Source organism: Osmerus eperlanus, chromosome 2 (genome assembly GCF_963692335.1).
Source record: "Osmerus eperlanus chromosome 2, fOsmEpe2.1, whole genome shotgun sequence".
NCBI classification, from domain to species: domain Eukaryota; kingdom Metazoa; phylum Chordata; class Actinopteri; order Osmeriformes; family Osmeridae; genus Osmerus; species Osmerus eperlanus.
The window spans coordinates 5,626,289-5,653,288 of NC_085019.1; the positions used below are offsets into that span (position 1 = coordinate 5,626,289).

The following is a 27,000-nucleotide window of genomic DNA, read 5'->3' on the forward strand; positions in this document are numbered from 1 at the left end:
TGTGTGTGTGTGTGTGTGAATGTTTAACTGCAGGTCCTGGTTTGAGCTCCCACTTGTGTGTACACTGGCCTGACAGTCTCAAGGTCAATACTGTCATAGATAATTGCAAAACTACAGTCTCTACTCCTCTGCCTGACAGTGTTGAGATTGTGGTACACACACTGCTGCCTTTCTTCTGAGTATTATTCAACTCTTCGTTTATCTCAACACTCACTTCACTTTCATTACAGGATCCGTAATGGATAGGAAACCTACACAGAAGATGATATATGTATGTGTGTATTTGTCTATAGAGAATTATCAAAGAATGGACACTATCCAGTCCATTTACTGGACTGAGCCTGGTTCGAGAACAATTTGGGATCACTATATGTCATGCATATAGAACATCAGCGGGTGGGTGAAGCAAATTGTGAGCTTGTCAGTTCTGTCTTCTGTCTTTAGAGTTCTTGACTCTGTGCCGGTATGTAGTTCTTCAACATGTATACACTCGACATTGGAGAAATGTCAGTTATGCTGCCCTGCCCCAGATCTGGGACTTCTGACCTATATGTGTGTGTGTGTGTGTGTGTGCGTTTGTCAAACTGCTCCCAACTGTATGTCTGTGATGTCAGCATGCCTTCTCTGAAACACCCAGTGTCAGTGAGGTTATCAGGGAGCGACCTACTACCCTTTACCTACCAGGCAAACACATATAGCACAAACTTAGAACATACTCCACTGGTCCAGGGAAAGTCAGCCTACCCCAGGTTAGAATTAAATGTTACTATTTAGTGTTGTTCTGTGCCATTCAGTGACCAGAGTTGTGACCAAAGGCTACTCTCAGAACTGTGCTAATTTGCATGTGATTCGAATGAGTGCATAGGTGGGACATGTACTAAAGTACTTCTACTTTCCCCATTATAACTTTTCATAATACATTATATCACAATGCACATCACATATTATTTGTTCATTTAAAAAAAATATCATACTTTAAACTGTTGGCTGTAGTCTTCAATATATTATGGAATATTGACTTTGTTATCTAATTTCATTGCGATTGGTCACATCAAATCATTTTTGGGCAGAGACCAAGGACTAGTCCACACCCACACACACAGATAAGGGAGTCGGGAATGTAATTGAGGTTGGGAGTTGTTGTTTTTTTGCAGGTAGGGCAATGGTCATTTGTTGTGACACAGACAGACTGCTGTTCTGAAACACACACACATGGACCATAGGACAGCCCAGGGGCTCCCTCAGCAGTGGCCTACTGCTTTGTTCCTGCATTGAAACGTTGGCAGATTCCTGGCCGAGTGCTCGACTGTGTTTACATTGTCCCGCAGTTGTTTAGATGTCTCTTCTCCTGACCTGCCTGTCTGTGGTTGGTCCAGAGGTGTTTTGTTCCATGTGCTGGAACCCTTGTATGTGCAATCAATCAATGCAGCAAAGTATTAAGAGTAACCTATGAGGTTAGAATACAGTTCAGGTTACACACACAAACTGTAATGTAGTACTAAAGTAGGGTGACCAGACGTCCTCTTTTACCCAGACATGTTCTCTTTTTGAGACCTAAAAAATGCGTCCGGCAGGGATTCCAAAATTGTCCGGGATTTTTCACAAACTCAAATCTGGTCACCCTATACTAAAATGTATATTTTATTTATATTTATTCATAGAGAATGGATAGACTATATATTTAATTGTATTTATTTACATTTACTGTTTTATCATTGCAATATTGTGATACTTAAGACAAAGCCTACATTGGTTAACTTGTCGGTTAAACCTCTTTTATTTCAGGTATTATGCAGACTATTATAAAGTCAATCGTTTATTCACCAAATGCAAATAGCCTACTTCTGAGCTTTTGTTCCAACTTCTACCATTTTGGGTCTGGCCCCATAGTTGGCACTGTCAGAGGAAGTGGTGAATTAGTTTCCTGCGCAGTTCCACAGAACACAGAGAGGAGGAGGGGTGTGCAAAGAAGGTTAGCCAGCGATTGAAGAAAATGGCGATCATGCAGGACGAATGCCTCCCTTCATAGATGCTGCAAATGCGTTAAATTTCTTTAGCCTTACAGCCGGCTTTCATTTCCACTCTGTTGCACTTTAAACTTTATGAGGTAAGACTCGTTTTTAGATGTCTTTTCTTAACATTGAGTGTTGCTTTTGTCAAGAATACGAGTTACGCAGCTAGCTGAGCGGGCGGTTGAGATGAGCTTGGGGTTGCGTAGTTTAGTTTGCCTGCTGAAATGTGTTGTTGGCCATTAAGCTAACGCGTACAGTACACTGCAACATCTAGCTAGTTGTGAGTTGCACAGATAAAGAAACACATGTGAATGGTAGTAGTAGTTTCTTCTCATTCGATTGCTATACAATGGAAAGGTTTGCGAGTATAGCCAGCATTTTATTTGACCGTGCGAATGACCCGGTCTGAGACTTACAGTAACTACTCTAGTACTAACAGCTAGCTAACGAACCAAGCTATGCTATTGCCCCCTAAATCGCGTCGCTAGCTAGTCTACGTTTTTTTGCAGTATTTAATGTGACGTTATGCTTGCAAAGTCCTCCTAGCACTATGCAGCTTTTATAGATATTTATATAAAACACTACAATGTTAGCTCTTAGGTAGACTCATGTTATGGTAAAATAATTCCTATTTTAATCTCCGCTGGCTTCCTACCAAACGGTGTCGTTAATGTTGAGGGGAGAGTGCATTAGGGTCGCTAAGCGATGGTACAAATTTCCCCACTCAGTATCTGTGGTTTTTCTGTTTGGTGGCAATGGTTCTGAAACAGTCCAATTCTATGTTACAATCATTCAAGGGTACGGGAACGACCACCTTCATCGGTAGGCTAGCAGCGGTGCAGCCACGGTCGGCGTTCGAAGCTTGATCTCTTGACTCAAACCAGTACTTTTAGCATGCTAGCTACAGTAGCAGTTAGTGGATAGCAAGTAAGCTAGCTAACAATTCAGGATTTGTGCGCACTGGCAAGTTGACACCCTCTGTCGGTATGCTTGATATTTGTACTGCTAGCGATGATTTGACCTATCGTACAATTAATGAATTCTTGTTCGTTCCGAGTACTGTATACAAGCATATTCGAATATTGACTAAATTGTTTGTAATTTGCTTGCTAGCTATATCATTCTCCAGCCGTGCACAAATATCTGAGCCGAGGCCATGTTAAGCTGCAAGCCTGTCAGCTGGCTGGATAGTTAATGGCGACGAGGGAAGCGGACTTAAAGCATCTACCTTGAATTCTCACCTCAGACTAGGCTACCGTAGGCATAGGTGCAAAGAGAGAATGCCTCAGTAAAAACACTGTGGTAACTGCCTTCAGTTTTGTTAGGGTTAGACCAAGTGTTGAGGTTTTGTAGGCGAAGTTAACGCTTCAGCACAATTTGCAAGCATTGCAGCATTTACATTTATTTGCCATTACGCCAGTCAATTGCTGTCCCTTTTAGTACATATGGTTATTGATGTCTTAAGTCTTGTTTCAAATCATTCTGCAACGTTCTAAACGGTTCGAGATATCCATTGCGCAATGTTGTCAGTCCTTAAATATGATTGGAATTTTTTTTTCTTTTTTAGAGATTTGGAATTGGAAGCTGTTGCCACCAAAGAAACTGAAGAGTTAAAACAGGTAAGCCTAACTCCCCCCCCCCCCCACTGCTTTCACCTCCATGTATGAACTATTGATCTGGCTTCTTCTATGGCATTTTGTGTTTGTGGTTTGTGTGTGTGTGATACAGAGCGAGGGAGTGAAAGAGAAAAAAAAAATGTGATGGCCTGTGTGTTTATGCCCTTCTGGCCTTTTCTATTTGGGGGGTGAGTGTGTATACTGGAGTCTGCTAGCAAAGCCGCATCAGGGCAGCTGCTGCTTGTGTAAGCACATGCAGTTCCGTTTGAATTGAAGAGCCCAGGCTCAAAGTGCAGAGTAAGCTGTGCCGTTTTAAAAACGCTAAATGAAAACCGTCAAACTTTTTTTTTTAATTAGTATTCTTTTTCAAGGGCTGTTTGTTTAGCTCATTGTATTTGTACAGTATTTCCTGAGACAAAAAGCACCCCCCTACCTGTCCACACACACACACCCACACCCTAAAATTAAAGTGTTATATAGCCTCTTTAATGTGAAATGAGGCTCTCAAACCTCCCCAATAACTTTCCTCTGTTCCTTGTAGTAGTTAGTTTAATCCTTAGTTTGTAGGATAAGTTCATTAATAATTCTCAGTTCAGCCTAGCAGTATTTGTTCTCTGTCATAATACAATCAGGTTGATGATACTGCATTGTGTGGTTGATGGGCTTATTACTTGTCAAAATATTTGACGTTTCTAGTCCATTCCTGTTCCCAGCAGTGGTGATCATGTTTCGATTTTTTGGAGCACTTTACTTTCACTTTCAGTCAAGTCAATACTATGACATGAACCATTCCCTGAGCTTGATGGTGATTTGTGAGATGATCTTTCCACTTGTACAATATTAATCACAACTTATTTCTGTAACACTGTGTTGGTGTAGTCAGTCATTCTTTCCTTGTAGATGTGACCATTGCCCCGTGACCATATAAAGCCACGCCTATGAAATACCAGAGAACAGGCTGTAAACAAAACACTCCAGTCATTTCCTCAGAGTACTGCTTTAGGGTGTCACTAACTGATGTCAGTTTCTTAGTGCAGACATTGGCAGTCAACTAGCCATTGTTTAGGCTACTTGAATCTAGTCTGTAGCTTGGAGCCCTGACTCCCACAGTTTCCTGGGTATTGGCTACCTTGTTTACACAATTGAGCCAAGCTGAGCTATAGGCTACATGTCCACCACAGCTGCAAGAACAGCGCTGATAATAAAAAAAAAAGGGGCAACATTAAACGGAAAGATCAAGACTTTTCATGGTACCTTCGGTTCAATTTAGCACCACCGTGTGAAAAAGACAAGCCCCCACCCCCCCAAACACACCCACACACACAAGCTCCTGCTCCCTAGACCCGACCTCTCTTGTGTGGAGGTTGACTCCTAGTGTCTAGCCTGGTCCAGGCCGTCAGCTGTGTCGGCGGTGCTGATTGTTGGCCACTCATAAACAGATGCCTTGGCCTTTGTGTGTGTTTGCTCTGGGAGGCCCCGGCTCTGTTGTTGAGCCGGCCATCTGCTGAAGCACTTCAGGCACCTAACCCTGGGGGAGGGGGATGGTGGGAGGGGGATGGTGGGAGGGGGAGGGGAGGCTGACTTCCCTTCCTAACAGCTCCTGGAGGGAGGGGAGGGTGGTGGGTGACGTGATGTAGATGTCCTGTTGCGCTTTATCGTTTGGGAACCACCGACTGAGACGGGTCCCATGAGTCCTCGTGAGGACATGACGGCCCAACTGGAATTGAGTACATCCTAGACAACTGTCAAGTCCTGTAACTCGATTGGTCCAGATATTGGCATTAACCTTAAGGAAAACGGTTACGGAACGAATGATGTATCTTCTATGGTGTCATCGTAGCCATTTTATCGTGAGAGTTTTGGTTCTGTTTTGCCTGTGTGATTTTGTGCTAGGTTGCAGGTGCTCATGATGGTTGGTGTGTATGGCCATGACTTAACATGAGCAACACGTGGGATGGCACGGTTCGCTGTGGGCTGTGATTTGGTGAGCGTCTCTAGTGGGAGAGCTCTTTGAGCGTGTGTGTGACCCACAGAAGTGATTGTCTGTTTATAGGGTAGTAATTCAGCGCAGTAATCCTGTAAGGAGATTAGCAGCAGCTTTCTCCTGCTGTCTAATTGGCCTCCCTGCTGAGTTCATGTCACTGAACTAGACTGACCAGGAAGTTTTTTGTGCTGACCACCTTCCAAACGGCACTGACCAGACTTGTGGTGACTGACCGGCCACGGTTCTGTGCCTTCTGACTGTTATCCTGCTCTGTTGATACGACTGTGCTACCAACCTGGACCATTACAGTACTGGCCATGGATTCAGTAGCTGCTCTCTGTATGTCACAACTTTCATCTGGGGCTGTGTTGAGACCATAGCTTTTAAGTGTCGTGTTGTGGAAATCAATGACAGGGACTCACTGTTCTGAGTCCAGCTACCCCAGAAGAGTGCAGCCTCGGTAGGGTACACAGAGTAACACCTCCCCTTGATCTCACCTTCCACAGGGAACCCACCCACAGAACGAAGAACAGTGGATGGAAGAGAGAGAGAGAGAGTGAGAGAGAGAGAAGCGTAAGAGAGTGAAGAAGCAGAATAAGACAACATAGAAGACTGGTCAACAGGTAAGGAGCGCCAAAGGGTCGAAGGCCAATCTCTGCCAATGCAAGGCCTTATATATCCACCATCCGGTTGCATGTCACGTCGCGTCCTTATGCCCGCCTCTGTTGTGACGTTCTGTGTCAATGTGGTTGACAGTCTGCGCGGTAGCCTTGCAGCCCCGAGTCCCCCTACCGCAGCAGAGTAGTAGGCCAGTCAGTGGGTGACCTGAACTAAGCTGAGCAGTGTATCAGTGCCATGTTTCCACTCAGGCCTGCTGTGGACACGCTGATAGGCCAGTGCAAGTCTTTATCTGTGACCTTGTCTCCTCAGGCGCCATGCCAGGTTGGTTACTGTTTACTCCCCCTGGTGTGGCCAGGGAGCCCGGTAATACGATCCAAGCCGTGGTCTAGTAGTGAGAAGGGAGATTGGAGTCTTGGGAGAATCAGGTGGGCTGGTGCTGGAGTAAACACGTTTCTCTTTTAAGTTTCGTGGTCTGGGTTCCAGTCCCTGCCTTACCACTAGAAGGGGGTTATGGAGGGACCCCCTGGCTGCTCTGAGACCAGCAGCTTGGGAACAAGGCTTATCTCATTCCCCCAGCTGGTCGGGGGTCCTCTTCATCCAGAACGCTGCTATAATCAGAGAAGAGAACCTGGGGAGACCTGCACGCACACAGACGACCACACACCCTCCTATAGAGGCCCCGTAGCCATGTCGGTCTGTGGAGCTTGTCCTTTCTGATAGGAGTGGTCATGGTTGGACAGAGAGAGATGGAGGCATAAGATCTGATAGTGATGTGATGTTCAGCTAAGCCTGGCCCAGAGGAATTGCCTTTTTCAGGATGTCACCATGACTACAGTTTTCCTCCTTGACAACAACAACTGTTCAGAATCCTCTGGATTCCGAATGTCAGGAGAATTCCCATCACAATGACGTCATCACGTAGTCGGCCTCGCGTAGTGACGCACGTGTTTGCGCACCAGCGGTGTTTGCCGATGTCGTCCCGCTATCCTATGCGCTAGCTTGTTGGCTTAAGCTCAAGATTTCTCTTGGTTGATGCAGCGCGGCCAAGAAAGAGAACGTGTTTCAGCAGGACCCACCAGTCCATTCCTCAACTAACAGCCCTGCTGCACTCTGCTTTCAACCAACAGGGAAGTAGATCCACTTGAGACACAATAAAAAAAGCTCTCCCCACCCAGTACAGTAGTTATACTCCACCCTCCATAGACTGTGTATATCTGCCAGCCTCAGAGAGCAGGGTGCACACTATATAACCATAGACTGTCCTGTTTGAGTCATTGTTTGAGGCTCGGTGAATCACAATGGTTGTTTACATAAGTCTCCCTGGAAGGCAATTAAGTTCCGTATACCTGTTCTATTCTGTTCACCGCTATTCTCATCTCCCTCCTGCTCGTACTGTCTTTGTTGGTTTTTATATTCTGCTGTTGGTCTGCCTGCAGGAGGAGGTCAACAGATATGGATTTTTGTTGTGTGAGCTGTCCTGGTTTTCGAGTTCAGTTTAGTACTCCTTCTCAGCGGTGCTCTCCTGAGTCGAGTCTCCCCCCCCCCCCCCCCCCCATCAAGCCTGGATCCCGCCATGAGGGGCCTACCTGCAAAGCCCCATAAACACAGAAGCAAGCAGGCATGCGAGTGAGCTAGCTAGCGAGTGTAATTTGATAGGTTCGAAGTACTCTTTTTTTTTTTTTTTTCTTCTTTTTTTTTGATCGCACCGGGAAATAACCTCATTATTTCTCGCATGTTAAGAAAAGCTCCAGCAGCATTCCTTTCGAGCCATCAGAAATGACTGGCAGGTCAGGAACTTTTTCTCCTCTCTTCCCGCCTATTGGCTCGTGTTCTCTCTCTCCCTCCCCCCTTTCCCCCCGGTACTCGCTCTACCTCGGCTTTGCCGTGCACCCTGCCCCCCTCCCTCGTTCTCTCTCTTCGTAAGATGACACCCTCTGTCTGAGAGGCAGTCCTTGAGGTTCTTATGAAAGCCTGACTGTGAGCAGGAACACACTGTACTCCTGTGTGCTGCGCACACACACACACACACACACCATGACCAGCTACTCTGTATTTGTTGTTGCACATCTCTTCCCCCTCTCTCAGGAATTTCCTCCTGTTCCTGACTGCGGGAGGTCGGGCCTGCCGTGTTTCCCGTATTCGACCTCCTCCTCCGCTGTCTGTCATAGTGCTTTCTTCATCTTTCTGTCTGTGGTTTTCTATCTACTATTGATATCCCGGGTTAATAGTTTAGCGGCGTGTCCCTCCTCCTGCAGTCAGTTTAGTCCGGGCCTTTCCCTGTACAAGTTCCAATCGAAGACGGTGTCCGCAGTTGTCGTGCTAAGATTATGTCCTTCTGTGCAGCGCTCTGAACAGGCTAGCTAGCACAGTTGCTATTTCAGCCAAGAGGTTATAAATAGTGTTGTGTGCGGCTGTGAGCAGAGCTAACGTTGCTAACCTGCACAGAGAAAGGTCAGAACTCGCACACAAACAGGACCGTCATCTCACTCTAGAACATTCTCTACGTTTTGGTTTCTCCTGGTTTCCTGCCATTTAAAAAAAAATATTCTGAGAATTATCCTCAAGCAACACTTCACTGTTGTTCTCGTTCTCTCTCTCTCCCTTTGCAGAGCAAGGCACAGGATGAAAACTGTAGTTTAAAGATAAATATTAAAGGGAGGGATAAAGAGAGACAGAAGTAGTTGCTGCTAGCGCTGTTGTTTCTGCTTCAGTAAGTCTGGTCCTGTTCCTGCCTTGTCAGTGTTGAAAGCGATTATATAGGCTTTTCCGCTGCTATATTAAGCTGTATCTGTACTTTGTGATGTGATGGAAATAGGCTCAGTGCCTTGTAGAGACAGGACAAACAAGTGTTAATGAGGCAGTTTACAACTGCTACAATGGGATTGAGCACAACAATGGTAGGCTTACTAGGAGAGTGTGCCCTCCACAGCCAGTTCCTGACGGCAGCCATTTTGAATGAGCATTGCGTTGTGGTTGTCGATGAACATGGGGGACGAGTTCTCTCCTCAGTAAACCACAGCTCTCTCTTACTAGTGTACCAGGATGAGATTTATCCTCGCACTTTTCGAATCCAAAAGTATTTCTCACACAACGTCAAATCGAACAGTCTTTATCTTTTGGGCTTATTTTCTTTGTGCAGTCGGACACACACACACTTTTTCCTAAGAGGGTTTGTTGCCATGGAGAGTTACTGCCTGCCCGAAGCCTGTCAGATTCATACATGTCATCCCCCTTCTGCAGCCCGGCCCGTAGTTGCCCCAATACCCCCAAACCTCTCCCCTACACACCATAGTTACCCCAATACCCCTACACCCCACACAGTGTGGAAGGAAGGGCAAAGAGGAGAAGAGAGAGAGAGAGCGAGAGGAATGTGAGTCCATTTGGCTGTGTCCACCCACACCTGTGACAGTAATGTTTATCTCTGCTCTGCTTTGGGAAGGGAGCCATGTTAGCGTGCAGACACACACAGGGTATTCTGTTCCTCTGCTCGAGGAGTGGAATTACCAGACCCCTGCTTTCCATCTCACTCTGCTGAGGAAGATCGCTATCACGCCACGGATACCCCTATTCTGTACTGCCTGCCGTGGCACAGAACAGGCAATCCTCACATTATTTCATGTCTTGATTGGGTCGTGCAAGTGTTGAGGACTTCCAACCAGACACAAAGGGCTTTTTATTCCTTTTAGCGCATAACTAACCTCGGTTTTTTTTTCTCCTTCTTCCTTCTCTTCTTCATCTCTTCAGTGCCAGAACATATCAAGTGTAGGCAAAGACCTGAACCTTGGCCTGACAGTCGAAACCACATCCCCCCTCTATTAAACCCAGACGTACACGCACACACCAAACACACACGTCCCAGCGTGCTCAGCAATGCCAACGGGGCTCCAGCCAGCTGCCAGCCTCTGTGCCCGCTCCGACAAGTCCCACTCCCTTTCTGCTGACCCTTGAGGGCCCTGACCCCCTGACCTGTGACCTCTTGACTGTCGCCCTGGGAACCAGAGAGCAGCTGCCCTCCACACAGCCAGGGGGCGCCCTGAGGGCCAGCGAGGGAGCGCAGCAGCGTGCCTCTCTCACAGGTAGACACACACACACACAGCCTTCGCTGTAGGCGCTTTGAATCACTTAGACGCAGACCTAGACAAGACCAAAGATACAGCTGGAATGCTCTACTTTTATTCCTTCCTTCCTCATCTTGATCTGTCTGTATCTCTTTGTATGGTTGCACTGTTTGTCACTGTACCCTTGACATCTTGCACTCTTCTCTGTAACCTCCCCCTTTCACCCCCCGGCCTCCGTCTCTCTCTGCAGTGTGATGATCTTCCCTCTCTTGTTTCCTAGGCATGGCTCCCATTCGGGACTCGGTCAGCCACTCCCCTAACCAAACAGGTGACTACATGAATGTGTGCTTCTCTTCCCTGCCCCCCCCCCCCCCCCCCCCCCCGCTCATGGGCTATACACCATCAATGTTAGTCATAAGGCTTCTCAGGACTAAGCCTGTTGTCTTGCATCCTTTTGTCTTCATACGAAATTCCTCGTGTTTGCGTGAACAGGTATCTAGCAGCGTTGAATAGTGTACGCAGGGATTTTGGGTTGACTGTTGTCGGTCAAAAAAACTCCAGTCTGACCTTGGTGACGATGTTGTAGTCATGGCATGTCTGGAGGGGGGGGGGGTACAAGAGTGGCAGAGGAATGAGGGAGCAAATAATTGGCAGCCGTACAGAAAAACACCCAGGGACAATTGGCAGCCATCTTGTGTGTGTGTGTGTGTGTGTGTGTGTGCGCATGCCAGAGAGGGGGATGAAGGTTTTTTTAACAAACTCAATCACCGGGCAGAACTATGTAGCTGGCCAGAGAAGAGAAGGGCCCATCTTTTATGCCTTACGACTAGGAACCAGGAAGTGGTTCAGTATGATGATGATGCTGTTGTTGGGAAATTAGCCAGGAAGACCCAACAAGACAAATGAGCTAGCAGGCACTCCTCTCCTCCCCTTCTCTCTTAGCTCCCTCTTGGCCGTCCCTCCCCCATCTCCTTAATGTCCTCCCTCTGTCTCCCCCCCCCCCGTCCCAATCCTTTGGCAGGCAGGTAGATCACGCTGCGGAAACAAAATGGTGGCAGCTGTGTCTGGGTCGGGGGCCGGCTGGCGAGACTGGGAGGGTGGGCAGACAGACATATGCAGCATTGCTATAGCAATATTCTTTCCCCCCCAAAATATGTCTAAGCATTGGGATGCTGTTTAGTCTTGTAAATGTACTTTATGCGTTCATATTGTTTTGCTTCACTGCTTGAAGAAAACCATACGCTACCAATATTGACTCCCTAACCCCCCCGCCCCACACTTTGTCTCTGCTCTCCCTCCCCAGGTTTAGATCACCCAGGTCTGGATTCGCAGTATGAGAATTCTCCCTGGAGCTCTAGTTCTCCGTGCAGCGACAGCAACAGTAACTGGGGGAAGGTTCTAGTGGACGGCTGCAGCGACAAGACCTCCCCCGTCTGGCCCTCCATCTCCGGCCCCGCCTCCGGATCCGGCTCTGGCAGCGACCCGGAGCTCGCCTCAGAATGCATGGATGCCGATTCCGCCTCTAGCTCGGGCTCAGAGAAAAACCTCGCCATGATGGCTTCCTCCGCCGCCACCGTCAACGGAGACAGCAACGGGAACCGACAGATGGTCGTTGGAAACGGCGGCAGCAGCAACAGCTCCCACCACTCCTTGGCCGGCGCCGGCAGCAATAACGGGGACGTGACGGGCCCCTGGGGCCTCCCCAACGGCTCCACGCTAAGCACAGGCCCCAACACGGACGGCTCGGCAGGGAAGATGGCCGTCGACGGTGGCCACGGCAACAAGCTCAACAGCGCTTGGGGCGCCCCGGGCCCCTGCACCAATCACGGTGCCTGGCCAGGAATGCAGAACAATGGGCTCAACGGCCCCCACAGCCTTGTGGGTAACGGTGGCGGTGTCCAGCGTGCTCCAGACACCCAGGGTTTAAACGCTAAGCTAGGCCTGCAGGCTCCCCTGGGCTGGGGGGGCATGGCCGACAGCATGGAAGAGCCCGAGGGCAATGGTACAAACAAGGTGTTGGGCAGCAGCAACAGTGGTCAGCCTAACCTTAACACTGAAATGAATGGACCAAATAACACTACTACTACTAACACCATGACCTCTAGTTTACCAAACTCTACTGGTTCGGTGCAGATGAGCGAGCCCGGCTCAGGCCTCGGCTCCTGGGGCGGCGGAAGTGGTGGGGGACCCCATGCCCTCCCCAACGGTGCCGCTGTTTCCCAGCACTCCCACGGCGAGGGGGCTTTCGGTACGCCCTGGGGGGGCACGACCTACCCCGGAGACAAGGGCTCCAATGGAGACACTGTGAACCCCAACCCCTCCCTCCAACAGGCTGCCTCCCCCCAGCCCTCTGCTGCTGCTGCTTATAAAAGTAATAATAACAACAACGCTGGGCCTGGCCCTCGCTGGGACTCCAGCCCCACTAACCCCCCCACACAGAATCAGTCCTGGGGGGGCGCCTCCACCCCTGCCCCGGCAAACGGGATGGCTCCCCCCGCGGGCCTCCCTCGCCCCTGGGGGAGCAGCGCCTCGTCGTCCTCATCCTCCTCCTCTTCCTCCTCCAATACTAAGGCCTCGAATGGAGAGTGGAGCGCCCCGCCGCCCGGCAGCTCTCAGCATTCCAGCGAGATCAGCGGCCGCAAGGGGGGCACCAACGGCTGGAAGAGCCTCGAGGATGACGCCCTGGCCATGGGTGCGGGCGGGACGCAGGGCCCGCAGAGCGGGGTCGGAGGCTGGGGCCGATCTGGCGGCAGCGAGGGCAGCGGAGAGAGCTCCGGAGGCCGCAGCTCGGACAGAGACGGCCAGCGCCCCCGCCGCAGAGCCCCTCCCGCCGGGCCCCCCCCCGTTCAGCCCACCGTCGGCCGCGTCGATGTGGACCCCCGCGTCCTTTCCAACACCGGCTGGGGTCAAACCCCCGTGCGCCAGAACACCTCTTGGGATGTGAAGCCTGCTCCAGTACCTGCTCCCAGGATGGAGGAGCGCAAGCCCAGTAATGGAGGCCCTGGTTGGGGCTCAACTGGCCAGTCAGTCCCCTCCCAGCCCAGCAACTCAGGGGGTTGGGGAGATGGGCCTGGAGGTCCAGGCAAAGACTCACCAGGGTCTGGCTGGGGGGAACAGAAAACCTCAGCTGGCTGGGGAGAAGGCAAAGCCCCTGGGACCTGGGAAGATGGCCCTAACTACAACAAGAGCAATAACACCTGGGGAAACAACAACAAGGAAGACAGGTCCAACACCTGGACCAATGCTCCCAAGCCCAAGCAGGACTGGGGTGCCCCCTCTGGCGGGGAAGGCTGGGGTGGAGGTGGAGGCCCCAGAGGAGGTGGAGGGGGTGGCAACAATCACTGGGAGCCCCAGAAGAGTGCAAGTTCTGGAGGCTGGGACGCTGACAGCGACCGCTCAGGGACTGGATGGGGCGAGCAGCCCAGGCCCAACAACAACTGGGGAGGCAGCGGAGGGTCCAACAACCCTGACCAGGGCAACGCTCCCAACTCCGGGTCTGGCTGGGGGGAACCCGCAAAACCCGTCTCCCAGAACAACCAGGGGTGGGGGGAGCCCTCCATGAAGCAGCCCAACCACACACCTCAGAACTGGGGAGACGCCCCCAAACCCTGCCCCTCCAACGAATGGGGAGGAAAGGGTCCTGATTGCAACCCAGGCCCGGGCCCAATGTCGAGAGGCCCCCCAGGGCCCCAGACCACCAACCCTGCCTCTGTCAAGCCAGCTGGCTGGGTGGGCGGGCCCGTCCCTCCCTCCCAGAAGGAGGAGGAGTCTACTGGGTGGGAGGAGCCATCCCCTGAGGCAGTCCGACGCAGGATGGAGATAGACGACGGGACTGCAGCCTGGGGAGACCCCAACAAGTACAGCGGAGGAGCCGTCAACATGTGGAACAAGAACAACCAATCGGAGCAGGGGGGCATGAGTATGAACACCCCCCCCCAGCCCCAGCCTCAGCCTCAGCCCCACCCCCAACCCATGCAGCCCCTGCCTCCTCAGAACATCATGACTGGCAAGGACAAGAACTGCAGCCCTAGTAAGTAGACTTTAACATACGCACAGACTCTGCTCAAAATGTATGAGCTGGTATAGGCAAACATTTGCTCGTTATGTGAAGTGTATTGGCAAAACTTTCTCAGTTTAAATTTAAACTGAGTCAGATTCTGTAACCTACACGTGAACTATGTACTGGTTACCTATATGTATACACGATGCTGGTACATTCAGTTGCACACCAATGTAAACACACTCGCTCACATACAGACGTTTTCTCATCTTCCCGCGTGTGTGTGTGTGTGTGTTGAGGGCTTTTTGTAAAATGCAGGTTGAGTCATCCTTCTGGAATGTTCTGAACATCGATTTTCGCTCTCTGTGCTGCTGGTGCAAGTGCGGGCAGAAACACAGGCTTTTGTCTGTCCTGAAAGGGAGAGAGTTCCAGAGAGGCGAGAGAGAGAAAGAGAGCGAGAGAAAGACAGATGGACAGGCAGACAGACATGGAGAGTTCCAGAGAAAAAGTGTGTGTGTGCGCAATTGTGAGAGAAAGGGGCAGGGAGAACCAGGGCCAGCCCTCCTGCGCATGTCCCCAGTGGTAAGCTATAGAGATGTCGTCAGAGGCCTGCATTACTGAACTCTCCCCTCCAGTTAGATGAGATTTACAGTTTCATTTTGAAGCACAGTGGAATGACGGTAGGCTCCTGCATGGACATCAGACATCTTTTAAAAAGTGGGAACACTTCGAATCCAAGTTATAGCTATTTAGAGACTAGAAAGTGAGAACAAGCATCCCAGTCTTGCCCCTGGGTTGTTCGGGAAGGATATTGGGGGGACAGGTTTGTTATAGTGATACTCGGGAAGGGGGGGGGGGGGGGGTGTAGGTCACATGTTTGACAGCAGAGAGGATGGAGAGCCAGGATCAAGGCTATTTATACTGAGAGGTATCCCTGGCATGTTCCTTACGTCACCAGATGGAGAAAGTGTAAAGTACTGGGTGGTCGGCTGTAAGCAGAGCCCTAGACACCACACGCACACACACACCCCTTACTCTGAATAAACAAAGCTTACATAAGCTTCATGGTTTGATAGGGTTCCCCAGGGCTCCAATCAGGGCTCACTCCTACCAGCCAATCCCAGAGCCAGAGCAGTTCCTCTGAACTTTTAGAAATGTTGAGCTGGAACATAAGCTGTCAATGACGGCTGCTTCAAACAGTTTCTACATGAAACCACTGTCTAGGCAACACTTTTAAATGATTGTGGTGTTGAGTCTGTCCCTCTTCAGTGTAGCAACAGCCGGGGTCTGATGGTGTGTGTGTGTGTGTGGGACAAGTAGTCTTGGACGAGCAGGGACCTGCTGGCAGATTCCCCACATGTAGTCTTCCTTCCTCTTCTCAGCTAGCAGCATGAGAACATGTGTTGACACCCGAGCATGGTTGCGTGTCTCTCTGGTGCTCTGACAGGGTCCGCACAGGATGGGACTGTTCTAGCCTCCTGCATCTGACCCAGGGAGGGCAGGAGAAATCTGCTCCACTTGTTCGTCCACACACATGACCTCTCGTCTACCATCTGCCTCGCGTTTGACAGCGATGGTTTTCTGTACATTGTCGTTTTTAGCGTTGGTTACTTTATGTAAATGAGTGTGTTGTAAGTGAATGTGTGTCTCCCCCACTCTCTCCCTTCCAGGCTGGGCTGAACCATACGGAGGGCCCCAGAAGGGGGAGTCCTCGTGGGGAGAGCCGGCTGGCCCTCCAGTGTCTGTGGACAACGGTACATCGGCCTGGGGCAAGCCCATGGATACCTCCTCCACCTGGGAGGAGCCGGGCTCCGGCTCTGGAAGGGACAGGGACAGGGAGAGGGAGAGGGAGAGGGACAGCTCCAACACCTGGGGAGGAAGCTCCGGGCCTGGGACACACAACCACCACAAGCCTGGTGGGTGTTCTGGCGCACATGTACACAAACACAATTATGGCTGGAAGTAACGGGGGGGGTGTATGTGTATTTCCGCACCTCCTTTTGGACTTGTTTTCCGCTCTGTTCTGACTCTCCATCCTGCCGTGTGTCTGTGTCCCAGGAGGAGTGAAGCCTATGGAGCGCTGGCACGGGGAGGAGGTGTCCATGGGGGGCTGGGAGCCTGAGGAGGAGGTGGAGATCGGCATGTGGAACCCCCCCAACCAGGACAACAGGGAGCAGAACAGCTGGAACTACATGAAGAAGGTTCCTCCCAAGGTAAGCTTCTGATGGCCCCACCTCTGATTCTGGTCCACCAATGAGACGTGTCGTTGAGTGGCCGGCTTGCTTGTGGTTGGTTGAGGTTGGCGTGGTCGCTCTTTAGAGTGTGGGACCCTCTGTCATATTCACTTGTGGTTCTCGGTGCGTGTTCCAGATGAACAAACCAGTGAGCAAGCAGGAGGACACCTGGATGAATCCGTTCGTCAAGCAGTTCAACAACATGAACTTCTCTGTGAGTGTCGCATGTGCGCACACACACACACAAACAAACATGTACACACTCGAATACAGTCGAAAAAACTGGTGTTGACGTTTGTTTTTTTTCTCATCCACAGAGAGACTCCCCTGAGGACTCCATGAAGAGCAATAAGATGGAGATGGGTGGAGGTGAGGCTAGGGATTGTTCTACCATAGGAACCACTGAACCAAAACACCAGAAGCAGAATAGACTGTCACCTTTAACTCAACAGCACCATTGCATAGCTAGAACCACAACAACAATCTTCCAACACTGTGGGGCTTATCCCCAGGCTAGAGGAATGGTACCAGCGTCTCTGGAGAGCTGGGGGAGGGGCTACGGGGGGGTGCCTGGCTGTAATACGGTGTGCGTTGTGCCCTCCCAGGGATGATGTCAGACAAGCGCATGGATGGAAGCATGGGCGAGTACAACGGCGTGATCGGCAAGACCCCCGGCTCTCGCCACCAGATCCACAAGGAGGCGTCCATGGAGCGCAGCCCCTACTACGACAAGGTACGGACACGCAGCCATGTTGGTGTTCCTGCTGCAGCACGGCTGTGTGTGTGTGGCGATGGTTTCTGGCTCCGCGTTGCCCCCAAGTGGTGGCAGAGTGTACTGCACGTTGCCGGCCACTGAGCGTCGTCACCCTGCGAAGCGGAACGGTCATTGTTTTAATTGCGTGACGAGCAGTGTGTCGGAGCCATGGGTTTGCCCGTTTGTAATTGGTTCCCCGTCGCTCAGCTAGCCAGTTATACTTGAAGTGCCCTGCCTTAGCACAGGGGTTTGGCTTGACTGCGTCGAGCTGCCACTTTTCCCTGCTGCTTTACTTTAATACTGCTCTTCCTTTCATCCCTCTTCCTACCTCCCTGTCCGGCCATCTCTTCCTCCTCCTGCCTTGTCTGTTCTTCTGGCTGCCGCTGTGCCTCCTGTCCCTCTGTGCTTGCCGTCCGCCTGGCTTTGCCTCCGCAGCGCTCCCTGTCCCCTGCTGCTTACGATAGCTCCGCTTCCGACGAGCTCTCCTCCAATCAAAGCATGAGCTTTTCCCCTACCAACACTGCTCAGCCTATCCCCTGTCACGGCTCCGTGCAGGCTCACGCTCACCCTAGCTCTGGGGCCGGTAGGCAGGTGAGTGGCTGTGAAACACTGCCGTCTTGTGTGTGTGCTCCCTTGTAAGCGGCAACGGATGTCTTTTTCTTTTTTTGGAGCTTGCTTTCACAGACCGGACCAGAGGTCTGTCAATGTGGCATTAACGCGTGTGTGGTGTGTTTCCAGAATGTAAACCCCATGTTCAGTGGCAGTACTGCAGCACAAGGCCGAAACGGCCCCCAGCCCCCGGCCCAGTCCCTCAACTCAGCCCAGCCCAACCTCCGCAACCAAGTGCCTCCACCAATCCTGCCCTCTCAGGTAAGACACTCTCACACACAGAACACTGGCGTTACCCATGCTGTTTGATTGAACACATCGAATGCCCTCCATTGTTTCCATATACTTATTTTATTTTTCCCTTTCTCCTCTAGGTCCCTCCATCTCTTTTGAAGTATCCCAACAGTAACGGTCTGAACCCCCTGTTTGGGCCACAGCAGGTGGCTGTTCTCAACCAACTGTCCCAGTTAAACCAGCTGTCTCAGCTCAACCAGATCCAGCAGTTACAGGTTGGCTTCCTTTTGACATCTCATGGTTTTTGTTGAAGCCTTCTAGCGATTAACTGGATGCTGACTTGACGACTGCTAGTCCTGATTCATCTTCCATCTCTTTCACCCCGTGTCCCCCCCCTTTCTCTCTCTCCCTCCCTCCTTCTCTTTCTCTCCATCTCCAGCGCCTCCTCCTCCAGCAGCAGCAGCAGAAAGCCCAGAGCCAGAGGCCCATGCCTGTGGGACGCCAGCAGGACCAGGTACGAGTCCTCTCTCTGTCTCTCTCTCTCTGTCTCTCTGTCTCTGTCTCTCTGTCTCTGTCTCTCTCTCTCATGGAGGGTCGTCTGTAGTTATGCCCTCCGTTTCCCCTCTAACCCCTCCCTCTCCCCCCTCCCTCGCAGAGTCGTCAGTCTATGATGCAGCCCCCGAGGCACCTCGACCCCTCCCTGCTGAAACAGGCCCCCATATCCCACCAGCCCCTCAAGCTCTACATGGACAACTACATACCCCAGAACCTCCCAGAGCTTCAGAAGGACCCTGGCTCCATGAACTCCTTCTCCAACTTCCCTTTAGGTAGGCGGCCACTGTTGCCCGATGGGAAATGTGTTCTTCCTGGGCTGTCGAGTCTTGTCTCCAGTACTTGTTGTACTACTTGTTGCCAGTAGTTTGATTCAAAGACATACCACAGTGAAACGCTATTGCAACTTTATTCATCGTCCTCTCCCCTTTTCTTGCTCATCCAGGCTCGAACTCTAACATGAATGTAAACATGGACATGGGCGGTGTGGGGTACAAGGAGCCTCAGTCCCGTCTGAAGAAGTGGACAGCCATGGACATGTCTGTCAACTCTCCTCTGGACCAGAACAGCAAACCTGGTCAGTCTTAAGGAACAGGCTAGTTTCATATGCAAGTGTAGATGCGTGTTGGGCATTGTGTGTGATGCGCGTCTGTCTCCGTCTCCAGGTGCTATGTCGTCTGGGCTGCGTCTGGAGGACTCTCCCTTTGGTCCGTATGACTTCCTGTCTACTGGCCCTTCCCCCCTCAGCCCTCCTGGCCAATCAATGGGCTCAGTGGGCGACGGCTGGCCACCCCGTGCCAAATCCCCTCACGGAAACACCAATGTCACCTGGCCCCCAGGTATACACAAACGCACACTTTTTGACATCCGTTCCTCATTGACAGACACACACACCGTTACGCAGGGACACACCCTAACGTGCCCTCGTCTGGTGTGTTCTCAGAGTTCCGTCCTGGCGAGCCCTGGAAAGGTTACCCCAACATTGACCCTGAGACTGACCCCTTCGTGACCCCTGGCAGCGTCATCAACAACCTCTCCATCAACACCGTCCGCGACGTCGACCACCTCAGGGACAGGAACAATGGTTAGACACACACACACACACTTCTCTCCGAAACTGAAATGTCTGATGTAATGTGTATAGTAGAGTGATCAACATTTCTTTCCAGCAATAACACGCGCACACACACGTGCATTCACACATCCATGTTTTTTGCGTGAAGTTCTAGCTGACCCTGAGTGTGTGTGTGTGTGTGTGTGTGTGTGCCCGCGTGTGTCTTTCCCAGGGCCATCCTCATCACTGAACACCACAATGCCTTCTAACAGTGCCTGGTCATCCATTCGTGCCTCCAGCCACAGCGGTTCCCTCACCAGTACAGCACAAAGCACTTCAGGTATGTTCCCCTCCATGGGCTCAGAGCGCGGGAGCTTAGAGGGTGGGGATGGGTGCAGGCAGCACATGGGTTGGATCGTGGGACTCATTTCTTTCCTTCTCGCCCCCTTGCTCTCTTTCCCCCCTCGCTCCTCTCTCCCTTACCCTACTCCTCTGCCTCCTTCTCTCTGTCCCCTTCTCTCTATCTCTGCCTGGTCTTCCCCTCTCGCCCCTCTCTCCCTTACCCTACTCCTCTGCCTCCTTCTCTCTGTCCCCTTCTCTCTCTCTCTGCCTGGTCTTCCCCTCTCGCCCCTCTCTCCCTTACCCTACTCCTCTGCCTCCTTCTCTCTGTCCCCTTCTCTCTCTCTCTGCCTGGTCTTCCCCTCTCCAGCCAGAAACAATGAGTCCAAGTGGTCTCCCGGAGGTTCTGTGTCCAACTCCTCGCTGGCCCATGAGCTGTGGAAGGTCCCTCTGCCCCACAAGGGTCTGTCTGCCCCCTCCCGGCCTCCTCCCGGCCTGACCGGACAGAAGCCCTCCTCATGGGACAACGCCCCCCTGCGCATGGCTGGCTGGGGCTCTGACTCCAGATACACCCCCGGTAAGGGACCCAGCCTGTGGGGCTGAATGTGTGGGGGTGAATGTGTGGGGGTGAATGTGTGTTGGAGCTGTTGCTCCTGCGGTGAGTAACCTGGCTCTCCTCTCTCCCTCAGGGTCCAGTTGGGGGGACAGCAGCAGCTCAGGGAGAACTAATTGGCTCGTTCTCAAGAATCTCACACCTCAGGTAGCTCCTCCCTATCTGTGTCACACACCCTCTCATACCCATTACTGACAGCTCCGGCCGTCCTGTTTGACCCGTGCCCCCATCTCTCCCCCCCCAGATTGATGGCTCCACCCTGAGGACCCTGTGTATGCAGCACGGTCCTCTGATCACATTCCACCTCAACCTGCCCCACGGCAACGCTGTCGTCTGCTACAGCTCCAAGGAGGAGGCTGCAAAGGCGCAGAAAAGTCTGCATATGTAAGTGTTTTTATATATATATATATATATATACACACTCAGTCACTCACTCAGTCACTCAGTCACTCACTCAGTCACTCACTCAGTCACTCAGTCACTCACTCAGTCACTCACTCAGTCACTCACTCAGTCACTCACTCAGTCACTCAGTCACTCACTCAGTCACTCACTCAGTCACTCACTCACTCAGTCACTCACTCACTCACTCAGTCACTCACTCAGTCACTCACTCAGTCACTCACTCAGTCACTCACTCAGTCACTCACTCAGTCACTCACTCAGTCACTCACTCAGTCACTCACTCAGTCACTCAGTCACTCACTCAGTCACTCACTCAGTCACTCACTCAGTCACTCACTCAGTCACTCACTCAGTCACTCACTCAGTCACTCACTCAGTCACTCACTCAGTCACTCACTCAGTCACTCACTCAGTCACTCACTCAGTCACTCACTCAGTCACTCTCTGACAGTCATCTTCATGGATTTTCTCACACACCAAATTGTATAGTACTCAACACTTTCTCCTTTCAGTCAATTATTCCCCTTTTCTTATCCTTCTCACCTCCCGCTCTTTTTCCCCCTCTTTCTCCACAGGTGCGTTTTAGGGAACACTACTATTCTGGCTGAGTTTGCAAGTGAAGATGAAATCAACCGTTTCTTTGCACAAGGTCAGTCTTTGGCTGCTGCATCCCCAGGCTGGCAGGCTATTGGCTCCTCACAGAGCCGCATGGGCGGCGCCATGGAGGGGTCACACCCTTTCTCAAGCCGTGCTCCTGAGCCCAGCCAGTGGAATAGCAGCGACATCCACAGCTCCTCCCTTTGGGGTGGGTCTAACTATTCCACTAGCCTATGGGGGAGCCCTAGTGGCAGCGAGGGCGGGAGGATCAGCAGTCCCTCTCCAATCAGCTCCTTCCTCCCTGTTGATCACCTGACAGGGGGTGGGGACTCCATGTGAATCACCTGTCACTCAAGCAAGGGGGACCCTCAGAGTCAGAAGAGAATCATAATCACAAGAGAAAGTATCACTCAAAGACAAACAAAAAAAAAAGATGTAGAAAAACGCAATGGCACTAGTTGGACTCTTTCTCACTTACAGATATACAGCGGGGTTTCCCCTGTGGAAAATAAGTTACGTTTCTCTCTGCACATATGTCCACTTTGTTTTAGCCCAAAAACATATCAGTTGGAATACTTGAATCACGCAGGCCAATTCTATAATGTGAAAGGATAGATATACGCTTCCACTTAGTGCTCTTTCAGACCGAAAAAAAAAAACTTCAATCGAGCTCATTTATGTTTATTCATCATGTTCATTTGAATTCCAATTCTTTTATTTTTATTATTTGCATTTGTTTGCTGACAATGTTGGAGTCTGAGCTTTTTTAACTTTGCACTGAATGTGGTTTTTCTCAGTATATATAATCTGCAATATAGAGGGAGCAGCCAGTTTTCCAGTGTAGCTGTTTACTCATGGAGGTCCTTACTGTGTGTGTGTGTACTTGAATGAGTGTTAGTGTGACTGAGTGTGTGTGTGCGCGCGCTCCTCTCTGCCTTGGCACGCCTACCTTACCGCGGTGTCGTGGAGATCAAGATCAACAGATAGTTATTAAAGAAAAAATGCTGACTTAGGGTTATCTGATGATATTAAAGTGACATTAAAAGTATTGCACCAATTTAGTGTTTTAAAACTAAAGAACGTGAGCTCTGCAGTGCAAAGAACTGTAGCCGCAGCTGGGACTAGCAAGCCCCTCCCACCAGCCATGGGGGTGGGGACTAGTAGGCCCCTCCCATCAGCCATGGGGGGGCGGGGACAAGCAGGCCCCTCCCACCAGCCGTGGGCAGGGGGGGATCAGCACTTTCAGAATAGGCTTTCAATGTTGTTTTGGAGGTGCCACACTGCAACCTCTTGTTTACAAGACTTAGGAGGGGAAACGTGTGTTCATTCTTCCATCATTTTAAAACAAAAAAAAGGAAAAAATATACTAAAAAAAGTTTAAATGCTGTTCAAAAAATTGTACAAAAAAATTATAAATACTGAAAAAAAACACAAAAAAATGTGTTGAGGATGAAGACGATGCTTTGTATCTCTGGGAATTCGGATCAGTGTTTTGGCCATGGCGTTGGTTGTTTGACCTATTCCTCTCGTCTGCTAAATAACCAGCAGTGGTTCTCAGGAAATCAAGCCAGTTTTCCCCCCCTTGTAGATAGATACTCCTCGTAGGAAGAAAAATCCAACTTTTAGCACTGAAAACTACTTATAGGTCTAAGTTTTTCTCTGCCAAATAACTGCTTTAAGCTGGAGAAGCTCGACACACTGCTGTCCAATATGCTGTCTTCTACTGGAGGTCTGGGGCTGGAGGTGGGTGGCAGAATCAGAATGCTCCCTCACTCCTCTCCTTTTCTCCGCTCCACTGGTGTGATCAGTGAGAGTAGTTTGTGACTGACTGTCAGTGGAAATGTCCTGTCAGACTGTAACCAAGAAAAAGCTGAATCTATGCATACTGTAGCCACTCACAAGGCCTGCAGAGGGGCTTTTTCTGTCCATGTCACAAGTCAAATGTTTTAAATGTTTCAATAATTAATTAATGCGAAAATATACCTTGTTTCGAATTACTCATTGCCACAGATAGTGTTGGAAAAAAAGGAAAGAAAAAGAAAAAAAAATCTTGTTTTTGTTGGTGATGATAATATTTTAACAGTGCAAAAGTCGTCCATATTTCATTGCCTTGATTCTAATTGTGTCCGAAGATGCAACAAGTCAAGTGGCTTTTACCTGTTTACAACTAGAATATGATTGTATTGTGTACTGTTTGGTTTGTGCTGATCTGAAGTTCCTGACCTGACAATGAATACGTCTGTGTGTTAGGCTGCTCCACACCGGCAGGTGTGTGTGTGTGTCTGTCTGTGTGTGTGTTTGTTTGTTTGTTTCACTGCAGGGGTCGGGTGGGTCGTTCCTGGTGACTCAGCGAGGAGTGGGAGGGATAGTGTGGGTGGGTGGAGGAATGGTCTGAAGGGGTGAATGTAATCCATCGGTGGTAGTTGAAAATACACCCATTTGAATAATGTACATAGATTTACCGACTATTTACAATATTGATTGTTTAGTTACAATGATGCACAATTTGTGAAAAGCTTCAAAGAGAGAGCGAGAGATGTCAGCATTAGGCGAAGCCATGGACCTTAATTTCTTTTCTTTATTATTTTGTGTGTAAAGCTGTTCTCTCCAGTAGTTTTCTTTCAGTAGAATTTGCTAGTTGTGTTTTAAGTTATCCGTATTTAATGACTTAAAAGCATAGTACAAAACCCTTGAGTATTACCCTGACTTGATAGTGGTGTGTGCCAGTATTGAACCATATAAGTAACTGCTCTACCAAATATAATTCAATCAAAAAGATATGTTTACTTAATTCCAGATCTTGCTTATATCTCACTTTTGTTTAACAAATGTTATTAAGTGGAACATTGGAACCAGGTTGTTTTTTCTAATAACTTTATTGACAAATTGAACTGAGGAGCCTTGGATTTGCACTTGGTGTATTTATAGCTTGACAAGAGTGAAGAGGTTAGGAGGAGGTCAGGGTGCTCTGTCTGTCAGACAGGGAGAGGGAGAGAGATGGCTGAAGCTGAATCAGTATACAATTGACTCCAGGGTGAAGTTGGTCCTGTGGCACAGACCTGGGGTCAGTTTGCCCTTCCCCAGTCGGAAACTTAACTCAAGACTGACCCCCCCCAACCCTGAGTCCAGGGCCCTCCTTGCCCTGCTCCTAGAGAAGGGACTAGCAGCCTCTTCTGAGGCATCCACCCCTTTCATCCATCCCCTCTCTGCTGTTCTGCTGTCCAACCCCATGGTTGTTCATGGTCTCTCCCTGCTTAGTGTAGTCCAGTCTGTTTACTGCTACTGGGTTTTTGGACAACCCGGTCTCTCACAGACGCTGTTAGTGTGTGTGCTTGTGCGTGTTCATTTTTGAACTCACTGTCATGCCAAATTGAGGAGGGTGCGAGGGAGGAAAGGGATTGATTGCTAGGTTTTTTTGTGTGTGTGTGTGTAGAAGCTGGACAATGTATATGCTTGAAATGTCATTTGCAAAAGGATGTTGTGAGGAATTGAGATAAAAACTTAAAACCATGAGCAATGTACAATCCCCATCGCTGCCTAGCAGCCTGTATGAAGGCCAGGTGTAGGGAAGGGAGGGGGCCTGGCCTGTGATACTATACTACTTTTGTATTTAAAAATGTTGTCCTTTTTCTGACTTGCTATCCTGTGAGCAAATACTATATATACACCCATGTCTATTAAATAATGGTTCCTACTGTCCAACAATGCGCTAAGGCAATTTGACTTTACAAAAACTGTGAGTTTATGCTGTCTTTGTCATTTTACATTTAGTATACACAAACCCTGAAAAGCTTTAGTCTAACCAGCACAAAGACTCGGGGTAAGGGGTGGGGGGGTTGAGGGTCAGGGAGGGAGGGGCGGGAGGGTTTGGGATGGGCCTCAGAGAGACTATGCAGTGGAGTTCAAATCCAGGCTTCCATGTCCATGTGGGTTTGCTTTCCCTTATCCCAAATAGACCACAGACGCGACGGGATCCCAATTATCTCTGAAACACGTGTTGTGCCATTGTTCAAACTAATAAACCTTTATTACCTAGAAATCATCGGCCAGTTGTAGCAGAAAGCGCATTAGGATTCGCAATGTCCTTCTCACAGCATCCCTCTGAATGATTACAGAAGGGACTAGTGAATCTGCAAATTTTCAACTACAACTTTTTGTATAGAGATTCTATCAGACAAGAGGAAGGATGAATAGATTGCTCACTTGTAACCTATATGCACATTGCTTCTGGGAGACTGTTTAAAAAGTATGTATAGAAAATGTAAACAATGTCTATAATTACATACCAACTTAAATGAACAGGAAGTACTTTTCATTGTCTTCCTGGGGTCATCTTAGGATTTTATCTTTGGGGAACTGCACTTTTTGAAGGACAATCCTTATTAGTATGGGTATAATTGAGAAATCGAAGTCGCCTGATACAAGGTAGAAACCAACTCCAGTGTATTCTAATGAATGTCTCCTCTGATGCTGTCATTTTGTTTTTATTTGATCCTTTTCCCCACTTTGTTGCTTGTTTTTTTTTTTCTTGTTTTCTTGATTAGTGCTCTTAAGAGAATCTGTAATGAGGTGTAGACTAGTAGTTTGTAGGTCCTCTGTTAGTTGTACTTGTAGACTGATAACTGTTTGTAACCTTCTGACCCTGTTGTCGGATTACAAAGCTGTATAACTTGGGTACAACCCTCAATAAAAGACTAACAGTGATCCACCCGTCCTGCCTGGCACCTCTGTGTATTTTCTATTCTACTTTCTTAAAGCTGCACATATTAACCCTTGTGTTATCTTCGGGTCATTCTGACCCATCAGTCATTGTGACCCACCGTCGTATTGCGACAAATTTACCTCCTACAAAAACAAAGTGAAGCATTTTCTTTTAACTGTCGGGCTGTCTCAGACCCCCCACATTGCAATGGTTAAAAGAAAATAATTGTTATTTGTTTTTGTATTGGGTAAAATTGGGTAAACACAACGGTGGTTCGTTATGAACCTTTGGGTCATGTGACCCGAAGGCAGCACAAGGGTTAAACATGGTTGACATCCAACCAATAAGTGATAAGGCAGTAAATGTATGCCAGTATTATTCCAGTTAGGTGACAAGAGAAACTGGTTTAACGCACGCCTCGGTATGAATACCACCCATGCCCCTGAAGCTTTTCAGTGGCAGAGCAAGTTAATGCCATGTTTAGAAGTGGTTGTTGCGTTCAGAAGAGGAGCAGTGTGAGAACCCGGGTGTGGGCAAGATTTGGAGGAAGCACTATTGATGCAACAACACACCTCTGTGGGATTGAACCCTATGACTGCAGGTTGAGGATTAAGTG

At 49.7% G+C, this 27,000-nt stretch overlaps 1 protein-coding gene across 6 annotated transcripts; it reads left to right on the forward strand.

The window, feature by feature from the left end:
* The first annotated feature begins 1,908 nt into the window (after nt 1-1,908).
* LOC134008659 (trinucleotide repeat-containing gene 6A protein-like) lies at nt 1,909-26,393 on the forward strand. Of its 6 annotated transcripts, XM_062448148.1 has the most exons (24): nt 1,910-2,107; nt 3,580-3,631; nt 6,119-6,235; nt 9,978-10,309; nt 10,572-10,619; nt 11,595-14,321; nt 15,962-16,207; nt 16,350-16,504; nt 16,662-16,739; nt 16,843-16,894; nt 17,131-17,258; nt 17,715-17,870; nt 18,018-18,149; nt 18,263-18,397; nt 18,562-18,636; nt 18,778-18,949; nt 19,120-19,251; nt 19,340-19,513; nt 19,618-19,758; nt 19,961-20,068; nt 20,438-20,644; nt 20,757-20,827; nt 20,925-21,064; nt 21,661-26,393. In XM_062448148.1, the coding sequence occupies exons 5-24, from the start codon at nt 10,574-10,576 to the stop codon at nt 22,019-22,021; spliced, it is 5,436 nt and encodes a 1,811-aa protein (XP_062304132.1). In that variant the 5' UTR covers nt 1,910-2,107; nt 3,580-3,631; nt 6,119-6,235; nt 9,978-10,309; nt 10,572-10,573; the 3' UTR covers nt 22,022-26,393. The 6 variants fall into 6 exon arrangements, with proteins under 6 accessions (XP_062304139.1, XP_062304156.1, XP_062304132.1 ...); XM_062448155.1 differs by lacking the exon at nt 9,978-10,309 and having other exon boundaries at nt 1,909-2,107; nt 6,119-6,234; nt 10,570-10,619; XM_062448163.1 differs by lacking the exon at nt 6,119-6,235.
* Nucleotides 26,394-27,000: the final 607 nt, after the last annotated feature.